The sequence below is a fragment of the Cimex lectularius genome, unplaced genomic scaffold (assembly GCF_000648675.2).
Source record: "Cimex lectularius strain Harlan isolate CLEC.00 unplaced genomic scaffold, Clec_2.1 scaffold70, whole genome shotgun sequence".
NCBI classification, from domain to species: Eukaryota; Metazoa; Arthropoda; class Insecta; order Hemiptera; family Cimicidae; genus Cimex; species Cimex lectularius.
Genome location: NW_019392651.1, coordinates 862850 through 882689, shown reverse-complemented (window position 1 = coordinate 882689; position 19840 = coordinate 862850). Strand labels below are relative to the sequence as shown.

General features: G+C 33.6%; 1 protein-coding gene across 18 annotated transcripts in view; it reads left to right on the top strand.

The window, feature by feature from the left end:
• The window catches only part of LOC106667682 (CUGBP Elav-like family member 1), a 661474-nt gene that overhangs the window by 246020 nt on the left and 395614 nt on the right, over nt 1–19840 (top strand). For 16 of the 18 annotated variants that reach the window (XM_024230657.1, XM_024230648.1, XM_024230655.1 and 13 more), the window contains one exon: nt 2766–2915. The exons of the other annotated variants lie outside the window; for them this stretch is intronic. In XM_024230657.1, coding sequence (XP_024086425.1) covers nt 2766–2915 — 150 coding nt within the window. The remainder of the gene's footprint in view (nt 1–2765; nt 2916–19840) is intronic. 18 annotated transcript variants of the gene reach the window in all.

Below are 19840 nucleotides of genomic sequence, written 5' to 3'. Positions count from 1 at the left end.
ATAGCCTCTAACGAATATTTAACTAATTAACATAATTAATTTTACATTTAACACCATTCTCCTACTTAATTACTATTCCTCACAATTGGTAAAATTCACAGACAATTGTTTGATTTTGAATCAACAGACAAAGTTTTAATGATTCGGGTAGGCGAGAATAACAAAAACAGGATTTTAAATAGGCATTAACAAATTAATTAAATTCCTGTCTACCATTGAAAACCATTCATTTATGATGAATAATTTATAAATAATTCAATGTTATTTGACTACTGATTGATAACATTACGCATGTTGATTATATACCATAATGGATATACATTTTTCAATTTGCTGGTCTGAAGCTTTGATACATTGACCATTTGGTTCGTTCAATTTTGTTTTTCTGACCAATTGCCCATATGAAATGTAAACAAATAGTGTTCAACTCAAAAAAAAAATTGTCTTTAAGATCTATAGATATTAAATTGTCACCAATATTTAGATGTTTTGGAGTAGCTAGTTTTGAACTCGATATTTGATAGAAATTAAAACTAGTGGCTAACAAAAAGAAGATGTTTTATTTATAACTTCCTTTATCACAAATTAAGTGGAAACTATTTGACTGTTTACTTGAAATATGAGTATTTAACTTTTTTATTTTATTTAGTATCGGTTATTGTTTTATTGCACAAAGCCCATGCTTCCTGTTGCTGTAAGTTTCGCGCGTGAGGGAAAACAACATTTCCAACTGAGATTTTCCGTTGTGCTCAAACTAATTAACAGCATTTTGTCGGAATCCTGCTAAATTATCTCCATACCCCCCGCATACCAACACTTTGTGTAACCTGAGTATTTTTTTATGAATTGCCTTTGATAAGGGCCTTCTTTAACAAAAGGCTCTTTTCAATAGGAGTCCTGCCGTTTTCCTTGTTCTGATCCCGAACGAATTTCCACGAAAGTACTTTCCTCTTATTTTTCGCGGCTGTTGCAAACGCTTTTTCCCCCTTCAGCAGTCCTCGAATACAATCGTATATCACAATTAGATAAGTAGGTGCGAAGTGTTATTTATTAATTGCGATTGAAGAAATCTTGAGTTGATGAAAAACGGCAACAACGCACCAGCGAGTATAAAGAGATTTTAACGGTGATCCATATCGATCATCAATCAAAAGTTGATTCATCATCTTATTCACGCCCCCTTTTTTAATCTCTATTTGTAAAACAAGTTTACTATACTAATCTAAAGCCAAATATAAAAGGTTTTCACCTTAAGCAATTCTCGAAATATTTATTCCGAAATCGTGAGATGCGGTCTGGTGTGATGTAGGTTTCAGAAAAATATTTCCTTTAACGTGCCAACGTTTCGATCTTTATTAAGTTCATCTTCAGGGCTCAAAGTGTTTGCCTCAACACGACATGCAAGAATGACACAATTGCACAGAAGACAAACATTTTGATCCCTGAAGATGATCTCAATAAAGATCGAAACGTTGGCACAATAACGAAAATGTTTTTCTGAAACCTACATCACACCAGACCGCATCTCACGATTTCTAAATAATTATCGATTAACGGTCACTAATGGCCACAGAAATTATCGAAATGTTAAGAAGGAACACTTTTTCGATTTTTAAATGTTTCTACGGCCTGCTCTTTCCTCATTATTGCGATATAAATCTTACATAAACAACAATTCAACCTTATTTTAAAAATAATTATTTTTTGAAAACAAACAGGAATGTATATCATAGAATATATATTTTAATTAATTATACTTTTTATCTAACGTCTTGGTTAAGATAAGAAAGTTAGTGTCACGAGCGGGATTCGAACCCACGTTATTCGGCGACCATCACGATACCTCAATTGCTAGAAGCAGCGGCGCATTGAGCCGAAGGTTGTCGGTTCGAATCCCGCTCGTGACTACCTTTTTCATTTCAGCTAAGATCTTCGTTAATAGTATAAATAATTAAATAAATAATGGGTGAATTATGACTATTAAATACGTATAGATTAATTTAATTTTGTTATTAAACCTATGCTTCTTGGATAAAAATAAACCATCGGATAGTTCACTAATTTTATATAATGCCGTTTGTCGCATAATTTTTTTTTAATTTATCATTTTTTTAATTAAAAGCAGGTAAATAATTTTTCAAAATCTTACATAACATGAAGTCTCTTGTCTAGCATTAACGTTCACCACTACAAAATTAAAAACCAATTTAAATAAACGATTTTTTTTTTTGTAGAATTACACATCAATTGCGTATAAAAATTAAGACGATTTAATATCTGAATGTCGTTGGCCATTAATTGTTCGTTTTACACTATACAATATTTTGTATGTACTTTTTAATTTATTTAATTTCTTTATTATCTTTTCCGTAACAAATTAAACCAATTTTTATCAGTATTATAAAATAGATATTAAACTGTAAACCTACTATTTAATGGTAACTTTAAAAAAGTTAATTTAAAATAAATAGAATAAATTTTCACATTTACGAGGGTTTAATAAAAAACAATTACTCCTTTATTAAAATAATAAAAAAGCATTTTTAAAAGGATATTTCGGTAAGTAACTTTAAAAAATTATTTTACCTATGGAAGTTACATTTGTTGTGACTTTGATCTAATGTTTTTTTGTCAACAAATTTGACATAAAACTTTCTGATTAACTAACCCTTTTTAATTTTTCTGTAGAATTAGTGGTGTGCATGGCATGATTGCTTAATTCATTTGACTCGTCCATAACATAAACCTTTATTGTTTTTGGGCAGCGTTGTATCAGTTAAGATGCTGCAGACTCTAAACACGCTGGCGGGTAAAATATCTCCACACAGCAACAGCGTCCCGGAGGCGAACCAGCGGGTCATCAACAGCCACCTCCTGAATAACAACAACAATAACAATAACACCTACAATGACAAGTGAGTGGCCCGAGCATGCGGGAAAAACCATCCAATAAATAATTATCGTTATAAATGTGTCGTTATGCATGTATTTTTCGGTTGTATGCGTGGTATTTTTTTATGTTAATATGATTTTTGCATGTATAACCTGTGACATTATAGCTTGTAAACGAACGCTATGCTTACAAAAAAGGATATTTTCCGGTTTTCTTGTCAAAAATATTTACTAAAAGTTAAGCTAAATTTAAAAAAAATAGATTTGGTACAATAGTGAATATAATGGTGATTAATAATTAGTCGATATGATTGATATCATTCTTTTATATGCCGTTCTGTACTAAGGAGCTTTGATAAGGCCATATTTATGATCAGTTAATACGAAATTATGATAATTACCTTTGTTTTCAATACAAAAATGAATATATTTACTTTTAAACTAAATTCCTTAAACTTTTGTATAAACCAAGAAAATGAGTCTATTTTTTGAAAATACGTTTTACAGATTCTTCATAATAAACTCGTGTAACTACTTTGACTGCAAGTAACAGTTAAAGACCTGCTGTCATTTTAATGCGCAAATAAATGAACAAATGTAGAACAAAAACAAAGAAATTACCATATAAAGAAATAATAATTGTTTACATCTAATTTCTAATCTAATCTATATCGGGGGGGGGGTGTCCGAAACCGTAAAGGCGTTGGCAATGCTCTCACACCGGAGGTCCGCTGTTCGAATCCAGCGGCATCCAACATTCAAACAACATTAGAGCTTTATTGGTCTAAAAACACCGACATGCCAGGGTTTGAATGTCCCCCTACTTTTATAAATCCCTGTAAACAATAATAATAGTAATAATATATAATATACACTTATATATATTATATATAAGTGGGAAGTTTATGGGCCAACAACCGCTGAGGTCATCGCCGGCCCTCTGCGTGTTTTCCATCTTTTTCTTTTCTTTCGCGCATATTTTGTTTTAAACTGCAGCCATTTGAGCATCTCGATCTGGTTACTCACTCTCTGATTTCAGATATATACTACGTTGATATTCTAGAATGCTAGTCTCTCGTTTGTACCTCAGGTTGTCACATACAGAATAAAAACAAAACATACAATACATATATATACATCATATACATGACAAACATAGATTTCTGGTCATATTCATTCCCCCAGAGTACTCGATATTCCTTGGGGCGGGTTATAAGCAATCCCATCCTTTCACGCTAATAAATTACTTTTACTCTCCAGACGTCATACACTCACCCCAGAGTACTTGATATTCCTCGGGGCGGGGTTTAATCACGCCTTCCTTTCATGCTAATAAATTACATTCATTCAAATCAATTAACATAAAGTCAAACACAGGCACATAAAATTATATACATTTAAAAATCCCTATAGCCCTGATGTACCGGAACAGCGATCTGTGCCCGCTGCCGTGCCTCAAGGCTACACACAGGTCCGATGATATGCCAAAATATTGTCTATATACATCAAGCCTTCTGCACTNTAAGTTGATACACAAAATGTTAAAAAGACAAAGAATAAGGACGTTCGTACGTCTTGTTGACAGTGAAGATCTGAAGATAATTTCGTGCTTATCTTGATTGGAGTCTGGCAGCCACTCGCCGGACGGAGTCAAAGGTGCGTTCGTTCGTACCCGTCGGAAACCAGGGAGCGACTGACTGAAGGCAGCTGATGTACGTTCGTGTGTACAGGTTGAAACCCAGGGAGCGACTAACTGAAGATAGCTTATGTACGTTCGTACGTACAGGTCGAAAACCAGGGAGCGACTGACGGTTTTTAGGACATCTTGCTGAAAGTGACTTGTTTATCCATCCTTGCGTCTTGATTTTTACAACTTATCGTTTTTTTTTAATAGTTTTTTAAAATGATAAATTATTAATGTAAAAAAATGTTTACACTGGCGTAAACAAGTGTCTAATATTTGGTGTAGTAGAGTGTAATAATCTCGATTCCTGATTTTTTGAACTTGGACTGATAAGACTGAGGTGACCCTGCCCCCGAACCGCTAAAACACCGCCATATATACATTATATATTACAAATTATGTAATAAATACATATGTATGTAAAAAATTAATGATTCAATTCACCCAATCACATAACCGTAACATTACATAAGAAACTGGTGAGATTACTTTAAAAAATTGGATGGGGGGCTTTCGCTTCCTTCCCTTTCTACACAAGGGTACAACTTATAACAGGATTTTCCCGTACGGTGAATATAAAGTTGTTCAGCGCCTGTCCGGGTTAACTCGAGGGCCAGGGGAAAAAAAGGGAAAAATGTATTCCGGAGGCGGTTAAAGTTAGAGAGGAAGTAAAGTAACGCGGCAGGGGTCTGTCAAAGTTTAAACCGGAGTATGTGACAAGAAGACATTGCAATATTTCCCTGAGGGACAACTTGAAATAATAAGACATCGTCCTATGACAGACAGTTGCCATTTACCAACCCAGGACCCGGTAAAACTGATAACCCTCCGCCCATCTCATTAACTCGAAATATCTCCCTACAATATGCAACTTACATTTGTCAAAAAAATTGTAGATGTATCCATTTTTTCCTTAAAGTTGTTCTTCATATAATCAATGGTCAGGCTTGTTAAAACAAAGAACAATAACAACCTCTTCCATATAAAGAATATTTTTATTATTATCACATGTCTCTTCAGCTTAACTTTTATTAACTTTAAAAAAAGGTGTTACTTCTTTTTTCTTCAAGAAAAAAAGAAAGAAAAAGGAAAGTTACTATTTTCAGTGTGGAATATGATGAAGTTCAAAACATTCACACTTTAATGTACCAATTATTTTTGAAATGATAAATTTTAGTTATCGCTGTTAACTGTAATAGTTTACAAATTTGACAACTAATTGTCAAAACAATCTTTTCTTGCAAAATTTAATTAAAGAAATTGAAAACTTGGTGTTACTAATCATTGAATATAAGTAAAATAGAACTTATTTATTTAAGTATAAAACAAATTAATTATTTATTTTAGATATAATAAACCGAACATAGGCGCGATTAACAATTTAAACGCTGAAATGGGATTCGCGTTGTAACACCGTTTGAGTTGTAGAAACCATACTAGATCTGAGGGATACCCGTAAAGTTTCTGTCCTAGTAGAACGGCCTTTGTAATAAGTAATAAGATTAAACAGGCGAGAGCAGAGGCAAAGGACGAAATTACATCTAAACAATCGCAGTACTTGGTTTAGATTATTTAACTTTCTTATTTGGAGGAAAGAGATTTGAAGAAATCTTCCCCAATTAGAGTTTTTCTTAATATCCAAACAATCAAACTTTAATTGTCCTTCATTAGCAAGAAAATTTATAGCCAAAACACGATGATACATTTTTTTTAAAATCATCTTTAGAATTGTATTTCACACGACAAAAAAGTACTTTAAAAAAACTGAAATGCTTCGATTTTCTGGACGTGGTTTGTAATGAAGGGCCACCATTATAAGGCCGTTTGATTGCTGTAGCCAAGCGAAATCTGAGGGTGGCCGGCAAAGTTCGGCATTAATAGAACGGCCTTTGTAACAAATAATAAGATTAAACAGCCGAGCGGAGGCAAAAGGGAAATTACATCTGAATAATCACTGAATTTGACGTTAATTATGGAGAAACTGCGCATTGCTATGTTTGGCGTGAATTTATCTTAAGAGTACAAAAGACGGTCCAGATCAAAGGGAAAAGCCCGTGGAAATCGTACTTCACCGTATTTCATACATGTGGCAGTAGAGGGCCATTTTCTTCACAAGTCTTCTGGCTTAGAATACAATAATTGAATGCAAATGTCGACAAAATGCGCATAAGGTAGAAAACGAAGGTCTTATTCTCGCTTTGGCTCACTAGCCCTATCACACTTTATCCATTAATTTGTTTATTTTTATTAACTTCACTAGTTTTCGTGGTCCGCTAGACCAATTAATATCTTTCAATTCATTAAAGTTTTTAGTTGAGATAAAAAAGTCAGTGTCACGAGCGGGATTCGAACCCATGATCTTCGACTAGATACGCTGCTAGTGGACCACTTGAGTTATCGTGACTTCGATCCACTCGGACACTAACTTCCCATCTCAACCCACCATTTGAATTTTCCCACCTTTTTGGAATTTTTCAAATGTCATAGAATCTATTTGATTCTCGGCGACAAATGAGACTAAATAGCCGAAGGTCGTGGGTTCGAATCCCAATCGTGCCATTGGTTTTTTTTATCTCAACCAAATGCTTTAATTAATTGAAAGATATTAATTGGTCAAGAAGACCACGAAAACTATTGAATTTATTAAGTTAAAATTAAGTATACTTCACTACAACTCTCCGTGGCCATTTCAATTCTCGCCGGGAATCAAATAGATTGCAAGACATTTGAAAAATGGCAAAATAAAGGGAAAATTCAAAAGGTGGGGTTGACATGGGAAGTTGGTGTCGAAATCACGATAGCTCAAGGGGTAGAGTAGCGGTGTATCAAGCTGAAGGTCGTAAGTTCGAATCCCGCTCCTGACACTGTTTTTTTTATCTCAACTAAAAACCTTACTTAATTGAAAGATTTTTATTAACTTCACTAATTTCGTGGTCTGCTTGACCAATTAATATATTACAATTAATTAAGGTTTTTAGTTGAGATAAAAAAGTCAATGGCACGCGCGGAATTCGAACCCACGATCTTCGGCTAGATACGTCGCTGCTGTACCACTTGAGCTATCGTGACCTCGGTCCACTCGGACATCAATTTCCTATCTCAACCCCACCTTTTGTGTTTTCTCTCCTTTTTGCCATTTTTCAAATTCGTGTAATCGGATTGGATTCTCGGCGACAAATGAAATGGCCACGGAGAGCTTTAGTGAAGTATACTTCATTTTAATTCATTAAATTCACTAATTTCGTGGTCTACTTGACCAATAGGCTTGAGATGAAAGCTGAAGATCGTTGGTTTGAATCCCGCTCATGCCATTGACTTTTTTATCTCAACTTAAAACCTTAATTAATTTTAATATTTTTAATAACACTCATCCAGTGGCAAAATATGTTATATAATTTTCAGTAATGTATAGTTATTACAATTTATTACAATAATAGTTGATACACTAGAACTCCCGATTTTTATTATGGAATAAAAGTTGCAAATTAAATTAACAGGTCGAAAAATTTACATAGTTTTTGTAGTAATGTACCTACTATTTTCTCAGTGTATTTAAAATTTTATGATAATATATACTCTTCAGTAATTATTAAGGTTCGTTGTTTGGAAACATATTAAATCCCGTAAATATTCAAATAAATAAACACAAAAACAAATATTAAACGAAGTCTCGTAGTTAACATTATTTACAGTAAATTTTATTTTGTATTATTATTTTAAAACGTACCCAGATTGATTGTGAGTGTGCTCTAAGTTAAAAGTGTTCGTCTGCCGTTTAATATGTTTATATGAGTTACTACGTTTGCTGATTTGACTATTTGCTTATGTAGCCGATCATCTCAGATAGAACATAGTGCTGTGATATAGAAGTTTCTCAACCTGCATCATCATCATTTTATAACCGCTTACTATAAAAAACAAGTCCAAAGCTATTTTTATGCATCACTTTCATAAAAGAAGCTGTTATGGATTGAATTTGTTTGTTGTAATATAAATTATAAGTATCATTAAAATATTTAATGTTAGCATAATTATATTAGTAAACTTTACAAGTTATTGTACAAAATTCACACATATTTACGCTAATTATGCTCATTAGTTTTGAGCTTGTTTTATAAAGTCCCTGACTCAAAAATAAACAGTATATTTTTTCAATATTTATACCCAGTATACTCAAATTTTATTTTAATGTGTTTTATTGTTTTACCAACAAAATGGGAGCATCAATTTATTTAAACGTTTTCCTGTAATTGAAGTTAATAAAGTTTTGTTTTACGCATCTTAAGAAGTATCTCGGATCTCCGGTTTCTTAACTTTGTCTTCCTCATAAACGTGACAACTTTGGGAATTGATGGCTCAAATCTCGTCGACACAATTTGAGTTAAATTGCTCAGAAATTTCTTTCGGAGGGGAGCGTTCCATAATTAAAAACGCTGCTCGTATAATTACTTATTGTTCGTGTTTATTTATGGATCCTTTTGAAACTCTCATAAACGGCAACTGATTTACTTTTCCCCACTTACAATAGTTATTTGGCTTCAAGAGAAAGGAATTCTTGTTCAACACTTTGGCGATTTTTAATTGGTTTTCAATTCAATATAGTTCATCGGTTGGCAATTTGAGATGAGAGGCCAGCACAACGTGATAAGATAATGTATTTCTTTGCCAGATAATATAAACAATTTTTTCTAAACGATAAGGTTACAATAGCACAACCTACGCTAGCGATGAGCATTTTCCACACAACCAACACCCATTAATTTTCTTTCTTCGTATGTCGAAAAACTGATGAAGTTCGAGATAGATTATGTGAATAACGAGTGGCAAAGAGTTCGATATAAAAATTTACTTTTTAAGTAAATCAGTTTAAATCAGAAGAGGATTGGGGGAATAATGAAAGAGAGAGAGAGAGAGAGAGAGAGAGAGAGAGAGAGAGAGAGAGAGAGAGAGAGAGAGAGAGAGACAGAGAGACAGAGACAGACAGAAAGAGAGGTGAGAGGAGAGAGACAGAGAGAGGTGGAATGAGAGAGAGAGAGAGAGAGTGAGATAGAAAGAGTGACAGACAGACACAGACAGACAAAGAAAGAGAGAGTGAGTAGAGAGAGAGAGAGAGAGAGAGAGAGAGTGACAGAGACAGATACAGACATAAGAGAGAGAGAGAGAGAGAGAGAGAGAGAGAGAGAGAGAGAGAGAGTGAGAGAGAGAGAGGCACACACACACACACACAGAGACCGAGAGACAGACAGACAGACAAAGAAAGAGAGAGTGAGAGGAGAGTGAGAGAGAGAGAGGAGAAAGAGACTGGAATAAGTGCTAGTTGTCCGTAGATCTGAGGCGAAACAATAAAGTCTGCATACTTAATGCTGAACACCATATTTTTATTTTTCCCAATCTCACTGATTATTTATCTAACTTCTATTATTAATCCGACCTAGATAAAAAATATTATTCCATTTGATTTATTTGATTTAGATATCAAACGATTTAAATTAAATTATGATGATTGATATGTAACTGAATCTGTCAATAAAAATATAATTCCTGGCAAAGTTAAAAATCATCAGGTAATTCTGAAACTAGTGATTATTTTCTATTGTTATTGATTATTCGGAGATCGCGAGATGCGGTCTGGTGTAAAGAAGGTTTTAGAAAAACATTTTATTTGTCGTTCCAAAGTATGATCTTTATTGATATCCTCTTCAGGGCCTGAGATTTATAAACATTGTTTAAATTTTACAAATACATGTAGGATGTGAAAAAATGAATTTTCAATTCTGTCAATGTACAGAAATCCAAAAGTGGGAAAAATGGCAAAAAGGAGGGAAGATTCAAAAGGTGGTGTTGAGATGGGAAGTTAGTGTCCGTGTGGATCGAGGTGATAAAATAATAACGGACGATCGATCGCTCAAGTGGTAGAGCGTCGGCGTATCTAACCGAAGATCGTGGGTTCGAATCCCGCTCGTGACACTGACTTTTTTATCTCAACTAAAAACCTTAATTTATTGAAAGAAATTCATATTGTTACGATTCTCTAGGGTTCGAAGAAACACAACCAAAAAGGTAAGACCCAACTTCAGAACTCAAAGATCTTCCGTGTTGATGAATCATAAGTTATAACTCAACGAACAAGCTTCAAAGAGTTGTTTATAAATATGTATATGTATATTTTAAACATCTGAATTATCATGTGAGTAGAAAAAAGTGGATAGCCAGTGTTTTCCGATTTTTACTTCAAAGCGGTGAAAACGCAAGAGCCCTCCACAATTAGTGAACTTTTAATTGGTAAAGGGATACCACAAGAAAGATAATACTAGACTGCTGCAGCCGGGTTGGCTAACATATCAAACCCCGAGGAATTAGTCCGTTCCGAGCCATTTACACCCATTAAACAAAGAAATTATTATCTTGCGTCCGAATATTTACTTCATAAAAATTCTAATGGAAAATCTGCTCATATTCATAAATAGGAAATGCCTAATTTCTTCGGTATTTTTATTAGGTCGACATTCAATGATAGAAATTTGCGAAGTCTTATGCCAAATACAAATTCAATTGGATTATTCTCCATATCTGAGAATTACTATTATACCAATAAAAACGTGACGTCTTAATAATTAAACACATTAAACAAATCTTCCTCTGTGAATCTATTAATTAGTTTTACACTTTAAAATAAAAACAATGGTATGTAATGTTGTAAACAATGCACATATATTAAATCAAACATATCAACATAAGAAGAAAACAGCCAAATTAATTTATATTAATTTAATTCTGTTAATGTAAAATGGTTTAGGGCTTCCTTACGGCACGAACTGAACGTGAATTTCTTAAAAAGTAACTTTTGTCAATATTGCCCAACGATTTGTTAAAACTCTTCCAAAGTTGGGATGAAACTTTTTTCGCTGGGATAAACAAGCATTTTTATAGTATTTATACTACCTTCTCTTGAATCAGAGAGAGTTTTGCAGAATTAATTTCACAAAATGTCATTTTTGTAGATTTATACATATATTTTTTTACTCTTCAATTTCGATAATATATTTTGCCTTCTTTAACATTTTCCTGTTTGCTATACAGTACCCGTAGGAAAGAGTCAATACTTCCTGTCCTATCATATATATATATATATATATATATATAGTATGTTTGAAACTAACCTTAGTTTATTTAATTACGTTAATCAATAACGTACATTAGTAAAGTTGTAAAAATATTGTTTTGTTGTCTTCCTTTTTCATATATACACATTAATCTACACAGTTAATCTGTATAATATTTACTCGTTTACAAAGCTCATCATTTTTTAAACTGTAAAATGTCGAATGTTAACAAGAGAATTTAAAACAAATTGAAATTCAACTGTAACGTCATTTATTTATTATTGAATTGAAGTAATAATTTCCCTTTTATATAAATAACATTATTAAAATGAGTTTATTAAAACTTTAACAAAGCGACTCTATTGTCTGATAGATTGTTTGAACTATGTATTTAACACGTACGTAATTTGATAGAAAATAATTGTTGTTAATATTTTAAATATATAAGGAAAGTATACTCACCATAACAATAATCTAATGTTCTCATTTATTGGAAACATGGAAATGTGTCATTTGCACACACTCTCACACACACTCTCTCACTCCCTCTTTTTCTCTTTTTCCTGTCCTCTCTCTTTTTACTCTCTCACTCTATCTCTCTCATTCTCTCTCCCTCTCTCTCTCTCTCTCTCTCTCTCTCTCTCTCTCTCTCTCTCTCTATCTATCTATCTATCTATCTCTATCTACCTATCTATCTCCCAACCCACACATACACGTACTATAGCACATACATACACGCACCTATAGAAAGCATCCATTGTTTTACTGATCGGTGTGGGTTGAACTAATATCGGCAATTTGAACGTCCTGGACCCCATAACACACGTATTGTGGCCAAATTATGCAAACCAACCTGGCAAAGATAGACGAAGGGATGAAGATGATTAAGAACATTCAAAATTAATGTTTTTGTTGTTGATATTAGTTTGTCCTGTTTCTGCTCCCTTAATTGTTGCTAATGATTGTTATTCATAAGAGTTGTTATGAAATTTAAGCTAATTAAATTATAGTTAAAATTATTTTCTCTCTGTCTATTTCTGTATCTCCCCCTTCTCATTCTCTCTCTCTCCCTCTCTTTCTATTTCGTGCTTTCATTCTCTCACTCTTTCTAAACAAATAAATAAATCTTTATTCTGATAACTAATATTGGCAATTTGAACGTCCTGGATTACCAGTACAAAATACTCATATACGGTGAATTTAACGTATTGTAAATTTTACGAAATGTAAAAGTCTGTGTACTAAATACAGTAGAGCTATATAATTACATAATCAAAGTGACATCTGTCCTGTCCAACAGATCAAATGAAAACTTTTGTTGCTTGAAAAATATTTTACAATTCAACGATCGAATTCCAAGTTCAAAAAACAATCATTTAACAACTTTACACTCAACTAACTGTACACTCGAATTTGAGTGTACGAAAATAATTTAAACTCATTTTTTCCGAAATATAAAAAAAAAATATGACGTAGAGGCGTCGGTGGCCACAATGTTTGAGGCGTTGACACAACGCTCATCACTGTAAAATACAGGGCCTGGGTTTAAATTCAGCGGCCTTGCATTTGAACCCGACATATTGCAAATGGAAATTTTTTTTTAAATGCCGACACTCCCAGGGTTGTTATTACCTTTGTTGTTGCGAACCTCAAAAAAAACCCCGCAAATTGTAACTGTTAGTTTTTAAGAAATAGAAAATATGGTTATTAAGTGGAATTGCATAATCTGATCACTTAGTAACTAAACTTAGTAACAATGTTCACGGCACATTCATCATAGCTACCAGTACAGTTTCAAAGTACCTTTAGAAAATTAGAGAATTGGCCGAACCAGAAATAAGTCTTTTCCACGTTATTTAACTTACCAAGCCCTCACGATTCAATATAGGAAAGTAAATGTTAACTTTGGGTTATTGTTGATACAACGGTCTGATGGATTACAGAAAGGGCGACGGGCGATGACGTTATATTCGGAGAGTGTACATTTAGTGTGCCAGTGTGTTTGTGTATTTTCACATCCCCCTCAAATGATTAACACTTCATCGATACCTGTGCTGGGGATTGCAGTCACGTTGACCTCGACGAATTTGCCACCGACCGACCTGATAAAACAAGGGCGACACATTGCATTTGCTCGGCAGCACAACGAACCGCCGACGAAACAAAAATTTTACGCAATTAACGTCAAAACTGGCTTTATTGTCAATTTGGCCTGTCGATCGATGAGCTGTCGTCAGATGATTGATTATCATTGCTTTTCTAAGGGTATGGTTGGTCCCAGTGCTGATGGAAACCTTCGTCATTGAAGACATTTGGAACATATTTGTTTCTCAGAATTCATAGACATGCCTATCCTGAAGTTTTATTTCTCATCTGGCTTTGTTTGTTCACTTCTCGTCTTTTACATACTACCTTGTACTGCATTAAATACCATATGTCTATTTGACAATATTTTTTAAACAATTGAAGGTATATAAATGTTAATTTTGATTTTAATAATAAAATACAAGACATTTATTAGGAGATAAAAAATAATTTTTCATGTATTGATTTTGTGATCGACGTTGTGGTCAAGGTTGGGGCTGTTTCTTAATTCAAAAACAGTTCAACTAAGCTTTCGACTTTACTTGAAGTCACGTTCATGGTCTGAATTACAAGAACATCAAAAACATACATTTTAGGAAACTTGTAGAACAATATTGTTCATTTTATGTATTTGCCTACAATGCCATCGAGGTGGCAATTAAAAAAAAAAAAGAAAAGAATTTTCCAATTTATACTCTTCCTATCGCGTCAATTTTAATTTCTTTTACGGAAAAATATACAAATCTTTTATAAATACTGAACCAAATATTCAATTATATCTAGTTCACAAATTCAGCATATTGTTATAATATAATGTAAATACTAATGGTATTTAATTAATTAAGGTTTTTAGTTCAAATAAAAAAAGTCAGCGTCACGAGCGGGATTCGAACCAACGACCTTCGGCTAGATACGCCGCTACTCGACCACTTGAGCTAACGTGACTTTTCTGATGGGTTCGAATCCCGCCCGTGACACTGACTATTATCTCATCTAAAAACCTTAATTAATTGAAAAATATTAATTGGTCAACCGGACCACGAAAACTAGTGAATTAAATGGTATTAATATTTCACTTAGATCGTTAGTGGAGGAATGTCAAGAGTTCAGTGATATTAATATTTCTTTATTATGTATGTTTCTGGCTCTTTGGTTCAATTAACACTTTTAAGAGTGACAAAAAGTATGGATTAATTACATAGAAAAGTAAGAGTACACTATTTACTAATTATTTATTTATTTAGAGTATGTAGGCAAATACATAAAATGAACAATATTGTTCTACAAGTTTCCTAAAATGTATGTTTTTGATGTTCTTGTAATTCAGACCATGAACGTGACTTCAAGTAAAGTCGAAAGCTTAGTTGAACTGTTTTTGAATTAAGAAACAGCCCCAACCTTGACCACAACGTCGATCACAAAATCAATACATGAAAAATTATTTTTTATCTCCTAATAAATGTCTTGTATTTTATTATTAAAATCAAAATTAACATTTATATACCTTCAATTGTTTAAAAAATATTGTCAAATAGACATATGGTATTTAATGCAGTACAAGGTAGTATGTAAAAGACGAGAAGTGAACAAACAAAGCCAGATGAGAAATAAAACTTCAGGATAAGCTTAAAACCCTCGGCTAAATATAAAAAAATATAATAGCTATTGGAAAATATTTAGAAAAAAGGAACTGGAAATAAAAAATTATAAATCTTATAGCCACAAAGGAAATTATTTAACCAAAGCACAAGCGTTATAACCGAAATAAAATGGTATTGAAAAAAATATTTATTACAACCTTCTGCTGAAAAATATGACAATGTTTCTCCCATAAAGTGATTATAAGGTTGAGATTCATCCTATTGATTTCCTGCTGAGTCGGTCCGAATTAAGATCCCCCGTCTGTCAGGCGGAAATCTCAAATTTCCACCTTTTACCCGGCCGGCGACCCCTTTTATCCCGATTGTGAAACTCTCCCCGTCTTTATATCGAAGGGGAGGCGGTTTCCGGAAAATCCAATTTTCCCCAAATTTTTTCCGAGAGACCGATAAAGACCGGATGACGGTAGGAAGGCGAGTCTTTGTCACCCCCCTATGCAACCGGTCCCAAAACAAATTTGTTTATCAATAAACGTGAGTCGTTAAAATAAAAAATTAACCCTAGTCAGACGTGAATGCACATTGTGAATGATTTACTCCATAATTTTTTGCAGCATCTCTCTTATTTCACTTGTACATGCATTGAGATTGTTATTTGTACAATACAATTTGAATTTATGCAATGCAAAAAAAAAATTTATATTCAATCAAAGTATTTCTACTCACTCAAAGTGTTTGTTTTCTTTGATACTTTGATCGAATATAAAAAATATATTTTTTGCATTGCATAAATTCACTTTTTTCCACATCACACATGTATTTGTTAAATTTAAACAATGTTTATAAATCCCAGGCTCTGAAGATGATCTCAATAAAAGTCGGAACGTTGGCACGATAAAGAAAATGTTTTCTGAAACCTACATCACACCAGACCGCATCTCACGATTTCTGAATAATTTACTATTAGAAACAAACCACTTCTAAAAACAATTTATCAACGTTACCTTATTATTTTTATCTTAGATTAAAAGTAATTAACTGGTATTTTAAAAAATATCAAATTTTAAGAAATACTGCGAAAATAATACCTGAAACAAATTATTTTAGCTATCATTATCTTGATTATAGTCAATAGATGTCGTACAAAAAGAAATTATTATTTTTAAAAACGTGATTATCGTAAAAATATTCTTGTATCCATATCTTGTGGCATTTATATTATTTATAATATCACATAAAATCAGAAATTGAGAAATAAATAAACTTTCGATTCTAACAACACTAAATTTAAATTCTAGTAATATTCATAAATTTAATTATAAATGTCTCTTCAGTTTTTTATAACTAAGTGAAACTACGTTCAAAAATTTCAAATAGCAATTTGCAAACATTTGTAAGTCTTATCCCGTAATTAGGCCTCTTTTTCTTTTCTTTACGTTCTTTTTTTTACAATAATACCTACTAGTGAAAAAACAAAAACAATTTTAAATATTTTGACTGTTAAAGTAGAGCAAAACTAAAGAAACTGCTTGGTAGTTTTTAAATAGTACTATATAGTAATAATTATTTAAGTGGTATTCAAATATGGCGCAAATGGCAAATATGTTGGTTACTGGGGTCTTTTCGAATATAATCCCATTTTCTTACTTTTCACCCTTTTTGCCAGCAACATTTTCCAAGAAAAAAATTTGAAATTGAAAACAGCCTGTATAAACAATCAACGGAATAAAAATAGGTGTTGAATATTGGGATAACTTCCGTTTCGCACCCTACACTCCTATGGTTATTGCCAGGCGATAAGGGGCCCAGGAAAAACTGTAGTTTCAACCTCGGACCGCCGTCCCAATCTACATTACCGAAAGTCTCTTAGGGGCCATAAAAGACCCGAAGGGAACCCGGAAAGTCCAATAATAAGTTCCGGGGTTTGCATCCCGAATAATGGAATTTCGCCACCCGCGTTGTAGTTTTATTCAGAATGTGTCAACGTCGAGATGTTCAAAATAAAAAAAATAACCCTGGGTCTACATCCAGAAATATTTATTAAGTTGGTTTTCGATTAATTTTTCTTAATTGGCTTTCATTTTCAGTTTCAAAAAATTCATTTGTTTATCATTTTATTTATTGGTAGAATGTTTTTTCTATTCATTAATTTATTTTTATAACCGAAACACCACAAAACATTGTATTTAAGTAAATGAATTTAAATATACCAATTGTCATGTTTAAAATTCGTTTATGGTTTGGTTTAGGTGAGAAAAAGAAATGGTTACCATATTTAAATAAAAGAGAAAATAAATCAAATTAATTAGACACTGTGTGCTTATGTAGCCTATCCTCAAACTATGATCGGTATTCAATTCATTAGTTTCGTGGTCCGCTTGTCAAATTGATCAAATTGATTACACGACATGTGAAAAATGGCAAAAAGGAGGGAAAATTCAAAAGGTGTGGTTGAGATGGGAGGTTGATGTCCGAGTGAATCGAGGTCAACGATAGCTCAAGTGGTAGAGCAGCGGCGTATCAAGCCGAAGATCGTGGGTTCGAATCCCGCTCGGGCCATTGACTTTTTTATCTCAACTGAAAACCTTAATTAATTGGAATATGATCGTTATGTTGTTTAAGCACTGCATCTTCTCTTAAATCATATATATATGCGTATATACATATATATATCATATATATACGCAGGGTGGGCGACCAAGACCCGAAGGGTTAAATGCCTGGGTAGACTCGTACCACATCCCCAAAAGGTCCGGGACTTGGTCGGCTCGCGTGACCTGCATAAATCTTTTGGACTTGTTCACAAACCCCAAGATTTTTGACCATTTTATCTCGGGGAGTGATTTGGTGATGTCCGCTCCTTCAAAGATTTCAAATCCAGACTTAGCATACTATCACACTCTGCGAAATAGTGTCTTGCCTTTTCTTCGTCTATTTCGCTAAAACGGCAAAAGGATCTGGTCGAATACCCATTAAGGAGAGGTGTCTTCTCAGTGGGCAGTGGCCCGTCAGGATACCTACCAGCCCTTCCTTGAGATGGAGAATAACCATTTCGATTCTGCTGGTTGGATCTCTTTAACAAACTCTTTCGATTGCCTGTGTCCGGGGATAAATTCCACTCCTTAAGGAACTGTTTCATGTCCCAGTTATTAATACTCTCTTTCGCTGTTCTCATAGAGTGAGGTAATACCGGTTGTGGCCCGACAAACACAGTATTAGAGCCTTCTTTGGCCAGGCTATCCGCCTTTTCATTGCCATGGTGTCTTTCATGTGCCGGTATCAAATGAGGGTTACCTTGTTCTCAAACCTGGAAGATATCCTATTGATAAGATGAACGGTTTCCTCCACCAGTCTTGAGGTTACAAATCTTTTTATAATGACCTATGACCAGCCTGACTGTCAGAAAAAATTCTAATATCTTTTCCTTTAATTTTATTTTTAATAATTGTTCCACCACACACATCAATGGCCCAGATTTTTGCCTGAAAAACGGAGGTGTTATTGCCAAGAAGGGAGGAGATGCTGATTCCTGCATCGCTCCCTCTATTTTGGATATGTGAACCATCTGTATACCAGTCTATGTTGCGATGGTCATCATCCAAACTGTAATTATATTCACACGGGGTGACTACCTGAAGTACTTTTTCCCCGACGGGGTTTTAATCTTTTTATCACTAACGCTTAGTAATTGGCCATTAACCATACTCAATACTTATGAGATTTTCGAGTGACCTATGTTATTGCACTTATGATTTCTGCTGCTTTCGCTAATTAATCTGTATCAGCTAATTAGTGCTCTGACCTTAACCTCAATATGTAGAGGCTTGGTATTGGTTATGATTTCAAGTGCTAGGGTGGGTGTAGTTGAAAATGCTCCTGTCATCATCAAACAACCTTGCCTTTGAAATGACCTTCATTTGCTACTGTTTTCTTTTATTTTTTAGACCTTTCTACCATACTAAAGCTGTTAAATATAATCTAGGTAGAATAATTACAGTATATAGCCATTTGGCTACCCATGGTTTGATACCCCATGTTTTACCGACAATTCTCCTATATTGTACCTATATTATGACCAACAGTTGGCCGGATGTTTATTCTCGAAGTCCGTATTCGTTTCCTTGGAAGGCTAGTCATGGCCCTTGTCTAATCCGATTGAGCCCTTCGGGGGGTGCTCGGTTGACGTGTAAGATGGTGAAATAATCTTCAGATGCAGCGTGGGGATTACTTGCTTAATACTAAAAAAGAAAATCTTCCAAATTATCCCCTCTACATAAATCCATTAATACCCGAAAAAAGAAAGTCTAGAAGCCTTTGTAGCCAACGTACTAGTTCAATCAGCAACAAACAAAATTGCAACAAACATTTGAATAATTTGGAAAAAAAAATAAATTAAAAGTATTTAAACATCAATTATATGAAACAAATTTGACACATATGAAACACATAGCGTTGTCTCACCCATCAAGAATATAAAT